This window comes from Zea mays, chromosome 4, assembly GCF_902167145.1.
Source record: "Zea mays cultivar B73 chromosome 4, Zm-B73-REFERENCE-NAM-5.0, whole genome shotgun sequence".
Classification (NCBI taxonomy): Eukaryota; Viridiplantae; Streptophyta; class Magnoliopsida; order Poales; family Poaceae; genus Zea; species Zea mays.
In genome coordinates, this window is record NC_050099.1 from 73,005,931 (window position 1) to 73,015,886 (window position 9,956).

The following is a 9,956-nucleotide window of genomic DNA, read 5'->3' on the forward strand; positions in this document are numbered from 1 at the left end:
GTCCGAGGACATCCGCGAGCCCTCCAAGTCAGCCTCCGGTGTCATCTCCCAAAGCGGCAACCGACGCTCCGCCATGGGAAGCACCCTCCGGCGGTGGATGGCGGCAATCACTCCCGCGGCGGTGAGTCCCCCCTTCCGCAACGCCTCCAAGGCCTTGAGAAGGGGTTCGAGGTTCTTCTGTCTTTCGTGCGGGGTCCCGTGGCGCCAAGCATCGGCGGCCGGTGGTGACTACTCGCTGGGAGAACGGCGGGAGCAACTCGCCGTCATTCCGGAAGTAGAACCATCGGCGCTACCACCCCTTGTTCGAGGACGCGAGGATGGCGGGAATATACAGCGACGCCCGCGACTGCCTCAGCAGGAGGGTGCAGCCGCCGGCCCGCACTGCCGCGCGGACCTTCCTCTCCCCCTTCGGCGAAGCGAAAAGCTCCGCGAAAAAGAGATGGGTCCACAAATCCCAATGGGGGGCGATCCCCAAGTACCCCTCGCACACCGCTACGAAGATGGCGGCCTGCGAGATGGAGTTGGGGCTGAGGTTGTGCAACTCCACCCCGTAGTGGTGCAGGATCGCCCGCATAAAGCGGCTCGCCGGCACACCAAATCCCCGCTCGTGGAAGGAGACGAAGCTCACGATGTACCCCGGCGGTGGGGACGGAGCGGCTCCGCCCACGGGGGGAATCCATTCCGGTCGCCGCTCATCGGTGAGAGGGCGAAGTAAACCCTCGCCAACAAGATCCTCCAGATCACTCGCCGTCACCGTGGAAAAAGGCCATGGGTCGCGCGGCGAGATGATGGTCACCCGGTCGGCCATCACCGAACGGAAGGGGTGGCGGCGCAAGGGACAGGGAGGGCGGTTTCCTCTTCTCTGGCTAAGTCTCTTGGGTTGCGAAAACCTAAGAGGGAGGCAGGAAGCGGAGCAAAGAACCATCGCCAGACCCTCTCCCGAGTATATAAAGACCAAGGCGAGACCGGTTCAACGTTCCGCCCGGACCGGACGCGGGATTCAAAAACGCAAAGCGAAACAGTCGTTCCCCGAACGGCTCGCGCACGCGCAACGGCCGCCCCGCGAACCACTCGCCCCATAGCATTAACTCCGCGGCGGGACAGGCGGCGCCTCTGGCAGGAGAAGCGAACGACGCTTCGCCTTCGCCATAATGATCGCGACAAAAAAAGGTACGCCGCGTCGTTCGATTTCGTATCCTTTTCCTTTTTTCCTCTTTCTCTCTCTTGCAAAAGGGACCGGGAAAGGGGGATATCCCGAAAAGGATCCTTCCCCGTGAAGGAACCAGGCTCCGAGCCTCCCTACTGATCAGAGGTTCGAAGGCTGGCCCCTCGGAAGGGTTCGACAGCCGCCTCAGATCACGTGGGCCCTACACCCACTACTGGTCAGAGGTTCGAAGGCCGGCCCCTCGGAAGGGTTCAACGACCGCCTCATGCTACTCGGGCTCCGCGCCCACTACTGATCAGGGGTTCGAAGGCTGGCCCCCGAAGGGTTCACAGTCGCCTCAGACACAGAGCGAGGGATGACCATGGGTACGTTCGATACATAACCAAGGCTCGGGCTGCGCTCCCGAGGTACCCTAGGACATTTCTGAGACCAGCGGGAACGATCTTGTAACGGAATCCCATCAGAGGGAGGCATCGAGCCCTCGGACCCCGTCGCCAGGGGACCGGGTCCGGCAGATCACCCGCAGGTACTTTTGGGCGTGCCTCCGGGACCCTAGCCGACCCCTAACGAATGGGGCACGGACGTCCACTCGGATTACCCGCCTGCAGCTCACCGGAAACACCATGTTCGGCGCCCATCAAGGGCAACATGGCGCTTTCCCCCCCTCCTCCTTGCGGAAAGGCGACACAGGGGCGTATGTAAAAAAGTCGAGTCTGTCCCTGATCGCCCTCTCGCCCTGTGTAGAGGCTCGGGGGCTGCTCTCGCAAACCTGGCTCCGGCCGAACCGTTGACAGCATCAACATACTAGCCCGAGAACTTGGGACCCGACCGTACACCCGGGCTACGACCAGCTCGCATGAGGGAACAACCAGACCAGCCGAAGCATTACACGAGGCGTTAAGACCTCGAAGGAGTCAAACCACTCCTCCGAGGCCTCGGGGGCTACACCCGGCGGGTGCGCTCGCGCGCACCCACCGGAACAAAAAGCAACCGAGAAAGGCTGGTCCCCTTGCAAAAAAGTGCGACGAAAGCCTCCAAGCGAGTGCTAACACTCCCTTCGAGGCTCGGGGGCTACTGTCGGGGACCATAATTAGGGGTACCCTCAAGGCTCCTAATTCTCAGCTGGTAACCCCCATCAGCATAAAGCTGCAAAGGCCTGATGGGTGCGATTAAGTCAGGGATCAGTCCATTCGAGGGACTCGATCACGCCTCGCCCGAGCCTAGCCTCGGACAAGGGCAGCCGACCCTGGAGGATTTCCGTCTCGCCCGAGGCCCCCCTCCAGCGGCGAACACATTTCCGGCTCGCCCGAGGCCCTGTCTTCGCCAAGAAGCAACCCTGACCAAATCGCCGCACCGACCAACCAAATCGCAGGAGCATTTAATGCAAAGGTGGCCTGACACCTTTATCCTGACGCGCGCCCCCCAGCCGGCAGAGCCGAAGAGACCACCGTCACTTCGCCGCTCCACTGACCGGCCTGACAGAAGGACAGCGCCGCCTGCACCGCTCCGGCTGCGGTGCCACTTGATAGAGTGAGGCTGACAGGCAGTCAGGCCCGGCCGAAGGCACCATAGGAAGCTCCGCTTCGCCCGACCCAGGGCTCGGACTCGGGCTAAGTCCCGGAAGACGGCGAACTTCGCTCCGCCCGACCCAGGGCTCGGACTCGGGCTAAGTCCCGGAAGACGACGAACTCCGCTCCGCCCGACCCAGGGCTCGGACTCGGGCTAAGTCCCAGAAGACGGCGAACTCCGCTCCGCCCGACCCAGGGCTCGGACTCGGGCTAAGTCCCAGAAGACGACGAACTCCGCTCCGCCCGACCCAGGGCTCGGACTCGGGCTAAGTCCCGTAAGACGACGAACTCCGCTCCGCCCCACCTAGGGCTCGGACTCGGGCTCAGCCCCAGAAGACGACGAACTCCGCTTCGCCCGACCCCAGGGCTCGGACTCCGCCCTGGCCGCAGCCGACGGTCTCCGCCTCGCCCGACCTAGGGGCTCGGACTCGACCTCGGCCACGGAAGACAGACTCGATCTCGGCATCGGAGGAGCTTCCACATCGCCCAACCTAGGGCGCAGACCGGCCACGTCAACAGGAGGCGCCATCATCACCCTACCCCAAGCTGACTCGGGCCACGGGGAACAAGACCGGCATCCCATCTGGCTCGCTCCGCCAGATGGGCAATGATGGCGCCCCGCATACTCTGACGACGGCGGCTCTCAGCCCCCTTACGGAAGCAAGAGGACGTCAGCAAGGACTCAACAGCTCCGACAGCTGTCCCTCCGCCAGGCTCCAGCACTCCTCCGACGGCCACGACATCACACCAGCTGGGTGCCAAAATCTCTCCGGCTGCCACGACGGCATGTACTTAGGACGCTAGCTCTCCTCCGCTAGACACGTAGCACTCTGCTATGCCCCCCATCGTACACCTGGATCCTCTCCTTACGCCTATAAAAGGAAGGACCAGGGCCCTCTTAGAGAGGGTTGGCCGCGCGGGGACGAGGACGAGACAGGCGCTCGCGTAAGGCCGCTCGCTCCCTCTCCCGCGTGGACGCTTGTAACCCCCTACTGCAAGCGCACCCGACCTGGGCGCGGGACGAACACGAAGGCCGCGGGATTTCCACCTCTCTCACGCCCATCTCCGGCCACCTCACTTCCCCCCCTTCGCGCTCGGCCTCGCGTCGACCCATCTGGGATGGGGCACGCGGCGACATTCACTCGTCGGCTTAGGGACCCCCGGTCTCGAAACGCCGACAAAAGTACAAATGCAATTTGTATCACCATGCACTCTTTCTTCACATTTTTCCTACTGGGTTTTCGGAGTTTTAACGAGGCATGTGTTGGTCGCGGTATTCGCCCAAGGGGGAGTGTTAAGTAACCCTAGTTAGGGTTATGTGGGCAAATACCTGCTTTGCCCCTGAGGAGTCTCACATCTCTATATAAGGAACATGTACATCCCTCATAATACATAGAAGAGAAAGAGGCCAGAGGCCTAACCCTATACCCTGTGTCATGTGTGTTCTCTGTCGTGCTTCTGGGAAAGGGAACGGGTGTTCTACAACTTCTCGCGCCTAATCTACTGACGGGAGGGAAGAGAGCGGATCTGGTGATCCGTGATAACGTAATTCTCAACATGTACAAGCTATTACCGATACAAAGAGCCGTGGCTCTGCTTGTATCCACGCGCGCGCAGGATGAGACAGCAAAGAGCTGGTTTAGTTGGCCCAGTCCGGCCCAGATACAAGCGCACTAGGCTTCTTGGCCCGTCACCTGAGGCGCGCGGAGATGGACTGACGGACAGAGTCAAGCACTCAAGTGCGGTTTGAAGCAAACATGAGGGGTATACCCCTACTGAACTTTATTGCGGTCATAAAAAAGCAAAAAAAAAGAATACAGAGAGTTTGAAGAGACAAAAAATGAGGGAAATTACAGTAGTAGAGGTCTTAGCCATGACAAATCAATCTGGGGAGCCATGAATCCAAACAAAATATCACAGCACTGCTGTGGTTTATTGAATTCAGTCTGGTGGGTGCAGTGCAGGCTTGATTCAGTTGAGGTGCTTGTTGAACCAGCTGACCATGTAGGCGAGGGCCGTCTCTGCGGTCTTGACGGCGAAAGGGTCGGTGGTGTTGTACCTGCAGGCGAACCCGTGCTCGACTCCCTGGAAGATCTTGGCGTAGTAGGGAACCTGTCATTCAAAAAAATTAGGATAAATTTTTTTCTAGACCTAAAGCTTATTTATTAGCATATATATAGTTAATTATATGTAATCTATAATTAAGCACACATAATCATAACTGATTCAATAACTAACCTACTAAACTCAAATTTCATACAACTATTTCAAAAAAAATTAAATCGAAATGCACCAGGGGCTATTGCTCGGTTGTTGGCTAGATACTTATCATATTTGACTCTTTCCAATCGCTAATGCCTCGCACTGTCATTAATGTCCCATCACGACCTGACAGCTCTTTCCTAGTACGACAATAGGGTTTGGAGATTTTTTGCCATAAGATACTAAGATGGGCTACATCACTTCATTGGATCTCATAGGACACAATCACACAACAATTTATTGGGCTGGGTGGGTATGGAAAGTAGCAAGGAGATTAGAGATATTTTGGTCTAATTTAACAGAAATTTCTCCACTTATTTGATTTATTTCTTATTTCCTATGTATATATACTATATATATGTATATGTTGTTTTTTAAAAATAATGGGTATTCAATTGAATATCATTGAATTGAATGAGGCCCGCCCCTGGAACCTGTGTGTGCCACCACCACTAGAATGAGCTGGCCGGTATCAAGACAGTGTCATTGCAATCAGTCGTAGCTTGGAGCTCAGTGCTCACCTCGTGTCTTTCACGTAGCACATGCACGAACCGGTACACTTCTTTCGGCGGCGTGGTCGTGTCGTTCTGGGCCCCCAGGATCTCGATCGGCCATTTCACCTCTGTTTCGATTTCGAATGAACACATGCGGTGAGGCTAGTGAAGCAGCATGAAGAAGAGGAGGAGCACACTGCACTGCACTGCACCTTTCATGTCGTCGGCAGTGACGCTGTACGGGTGCGAAAGGCACACAGCTTTGACGTCGCTGGTCTTCCCCACCTCCACGCTCAGCTTCCCTGCCAAGTGCCATGCCAGCGAAGAGGAAGCAGCAGCAACAAGGTCGGCCGGATGTGAGAAACAGAACGCTCTATGCGGGTTGCCTGAACTGAATGGAGTGTTCGTTTCAGTTGGCGTGGATGTCACATACCTCCCCAGCAGTAGCCTCCCACCGCGACGGACTTCCCTTCCTTCTTCAAAGCGGCGAACAGTGGCTTAGCGTCTTCCGCAGCTTTCACCTGTAAAGATCGATAGGATCCCCAACCAACCAATCAATTTTGCTTGCAGTAGTTTCTTGCGATGCGATGCGACGCGACGCGAAGAAGAAGAAAAAAAAAAGATGATGGTGATATATATATATATTGATAGGGACAGAGTAACGAAAAGTGCATAGAACAGACCGGAGAGTGAGCCTCGAGCCATTCCGTGAAGTTTTTCTTGTCGTCTAAGTAGTCTCCCTTCAAGAAATCGGGCACGACGACGAAGTACCCTGCCTTTGCAACCTTGTCTGCTATCTGTCTGCGTTATTGAACACGCCAACCACATAGATTTCAGCTAAATCAAGGATGGAATATATATGCCCTGTCTTTTACAAGTCTCCTAAAACTGGGGTACGCCGGAGAAGGAGGAGGAGCAGGAATCGAACGGAGGCAGCTACGTACCTGAGCAATGGCGCCTCGTACCCTGCATGCCAGGAATAATCGATTAGAGGGAGAAAGAAAGGAGAGCTTGCTGTCCAAATTTTATTTTTTTTTTAAAAAAAAAGTATTCCCAAACGACTAGAGAGAACTGCGAGAGCGTGTGGTACGGACCGAAGACGTCGGAGGCGAGGACGACGGCGCGGCTCGAGCTCGCGGCGCCGCTGACGTAGGCCCTGAGGCCACCAGGGAGGTCGTGGACGACCTCGCCGGCCTCGGCCAGCTGGCGGCCGTGGATGGACCGGTCTGGCGGGTTGTCCAGGCACTGCGAGTGCGCCTCGGCGGTGGTGGCCGCCGCCGCCGCGAGCACGGCGGCGAGGCAGAGCAGAACCTGCGCGGAAGAAGGCATGGCGCTTGCCGCTTGGTGAGTTGGACGACCTGATGCAGTTGAACAAGAATAATGGTTGTGGGATGTGTTGTGGCTGCCGCATCCTGGCGTTGCGTGTGTGTGATATATAAATAACACGGGGGGAGGGGTAGGTTTGGTGGGGAGGACATGGCGCATCACGCATCACGCGGTTTAAATTTCGTTTCCGACGAATGCCCTCCTATAGCCATGTGCGCGCGCACAGCAATCAGCACATTGCAGGAGCAACAGCCAACCGGTGCGCGCACACTTTAGAGCCCCACCACTTTGTTTTGTTGGGAAAAAAAATTGAAAATTGATTAAGAAACGCACCCGATTAGTTAGCTTGATGTGCTTGCGGAATGCGGATGGCGGACTGGAGCAGATCGTCTACGACAATAGGAGAGAGACAGCAGATCGAGGAGAGGAAATAATGCCAATCATGCGGGACGTCATTACTGTTTGACCCACGAGGGGCACGTGTGCAGCGCAGCTACCTTCGAGACATTGATCCAAGCTACTAACACGGTGGCAGCACACAAAAACACACACGTTCAACGACCTTTCACATACTACAAGACACGTGTCCTACTCCCCCTACCTGCCGAGGAAGTACGGAGTACTACACAATTCATTAGAGCATCTCCAACAACGTGACTTATAAAAATGCCCTATAATTTGAAAATGAGTATATTTTATAGAATTTAGGGCACCAATAAAACACCCCGCTCCAACAGTAAACCCCTAAATCTAGATTATAGGGCAGGCCACTACGGTGTAGTATATTTGAGTCACTTGATAGAGTGCCCTATAGTTTTTTGACAAAATTTTATGAAATGGGGCACTGTTGGAGTAGTTTTTCCTGTGTAGAGCCCTATATTTCAATTTGAGGCACTAGTTTGAGACATTGTTGGAGATGCTCTTAGAGATTAAAACAAGAAACATCGTAAAACACTTATATACTACTCTCTCCGTTTCAATCTATAATTTATCTAATGGGGCGTTTAGATCCCTTCATTTTATAGGAATTGGAATTCACTCAATAAAGTAACTTATTTAGTTGGAATTCGATATTCCACCACTTTCCAAATTTCAGATATAAGCCTATCTCAAATTCATGTGGTAGAGGATGGGAAATGATTTTATGCATTAGTAGAATTTGTTTCTACTCTGTATCTTATATGACACTTTTCGTCTCACTCCTTTATAGTAAAAATATAGCACATAAATATCTCCGACATCTTGCTAATAATAGTATACAAATATATTTTGCATAAAACCGAATTAACTTAATTGATATATGCCTAATTTACTATTATTAGAATGGAATTCAATTCTAATGATTCAAACGGGACGTAACTTTTTTTACTAGCTAGACCGACTCATCTTATTCAAAAAAATTATAGTTACTGTTAATTTTTAATGTGATATTGTTTAGCATATAGTGTACTTTATAAAAATAGCTTTGGATTTTTTATTTTTTGAAAAAAAACTGAATATGACGAGCTGGTCAAATATGATCCAAAAAAAAATTAAACAAATTATAATTTAAAACAAAATAGGTATCAATTATAATCGACAGTATGGGCAACGACGACATCATAAACAACGGTCAAGATGGCTATGTAAAACCTGGGACGTGACTTCGCTTACAGACTAAGTCACAGACTCACAGCAATACTTTAATTAGTTATATGTCTGCTTTTCTCAACCGAACCATTCGCTAGTATTTTTATTTATTTACAAAAGCTATTAGACCGACACATTGTAACGGAAATGTTTAATATAGGAAGTGTCCTAAATTCAAAAGGGAGCGTCCTCGTCATGCATAGCTAGAGCTCTAGAGGTAGCACAGCAGTGAAGCAAAAGGGAGCTGGTTGTTCTGGTGTGTCGGTGGTGCAAGTTCCTTAATAATTATTATTCTCCCGGAGCCCAAAAGAAGAAGCCTTTATGCGGTGCCTTGCGCTAATCGTCTCATGCATGGCCGCCCGGATGGATCATATGCCAAGTCCAAAGAAACACCACGACCGCTAATATCTCGTGTCAGCTGTCCTTTTGTTTATAACGCGGCGACTGGTGCACCCCCCATGAACAACAAACAACAACCGCAAACACATATTCAATAAAGAAACGAGTTTGATGGAACACATGAACAGCAAATGCTCTGTGTTTTTTGGTGGTCGTCATACACACCGTGTTTCAAAAAGAGAGATAGAGGGGAGAGAGACAAGTTCTGTTCCAATCTCTACTTTGTGACATTTCCAGCCTGAGACATTAAATCCCAACAACCTAAGCAGTAAACCTATATACAACAAAACGGCCACGTGTTTATATATCAAAACCAAACGGCGGCCAGCATGCATAAAGAAGTTCACCTTCATGCATGGCTGCCAAATTTTTGTTTTCTAAAACAAAAAAGGTAGACATCTCCAGCAGGTTTCTAGTCATTACTTGTTTTTATTTTATGCATTAGGATGCCTAAATATCCAAAGGAGAATTGACCCAATCAAATCAAAATTAGAGGTCTGCGTCTTGTCGGATACTTTTGCACTAATGTTTTCCTCTGCTCTATGTCATGGCCACATAGTTCAAAAATGTCTTTGTCTAAGGTTTAAAGTTCTGATAATATTATCGAAAATCCGTAAGTATTTGTCACAAAATTAAAGGAAGCTCGCCGCTACAAAATGGGTAAACACTGTCGGCCCATGCATATATAGCTGCTAGACAAATTTAAACCAACTGTGAATAAACATATCACGGATAGATACTTATCACTGTCATCTGAGACGCATGCATCATTGAACAAGTTGGTATGCACGGAATCCTTTCGTTGTTCAATTTTTTTTAAAAAAAATAGGTATATCCTAGATCATATGTCACACCCGGATTTAAGGAATAAAGCCGGGTATGTCTCATATGTGCGCCAAGTAAGAACAACACATATAATAACAGATTACATACAGATAAATGTCATAAATATCATAAATGTACTTATTACATAGCGAAAGTCTTACAAAGTAAATGATAAATATAAAACGAACTAGATATTATTTCCCTGGAGCCACAAAGCTGACTGGGAGACGCCACCTAGATCAAGTCGTAAGCTTCACTGTTGGGCGGCTCCTCTTCGACCATCTGTTC

General features: G+C 51.4%; 1 protein-coding gene across 1 annotated transcript; it reads right to left on the reverse strand.

Moving 5' to 3' along the window:
• Positions 1–4,482: 4,482 nt before the first annotated feature.
• On the reverse strand, positions 4,483–6,887 carry LOC103653383 (endo-1,3(4)-beta-D-glucanase). The gene is made up of 7 exons (NM_001316316.1): positions 6,584–6,887; positions 6,434–6,455; positions 6,173–6,290; positions 5,923–6,010; positions 5,702–5,791; positions 5,517–5,617; positions 4,483–4,845 (listed from the first exon to the last, which is right to left on the reverse strand). Exons 1-7 carry the CDS (start codon positions 6,816–6,818, stop codon positions 4,705–4,707), a joined length of 795 nt encoding a protein of 264 aa, NP_001303245.1. The 5' UTR covers positions 6,819–6,887; the 3' UTR covers positions 4,483–4,704.
• Between the last annotated feature and the right edge of the window lie 3,069 nt (positions 6,888–9,956).

What these genes read in the sequence shown, in the direction of transcription:
- LOC103653383 (NM_001316316.1), bottom strand. Translation starts at nt 6,818, where the DNA reads ATGCCTTCTTCCGCGCAGGTTCTGCTCTGCCTCGCCGCCGTGCTCGCG. An exon ending in GGCTCGAGGCTCACTCTCCG is followed by an intron (nt 6,011 to 6,172) that starts GTCTGTTCTATG and finishes CGATCTTTACAG; the next exon opens with GTGAAAGCTGCGGAAGACGC. An exon ending in TGCTACGTGAAAGACACGAG is followed by an intron (nt 4,846 to 5,516) that starts GTGAGCACTGAG and finishes TTTGAATGACAG; the next exon opens with GTTCCCTACTACGCCAAGAT.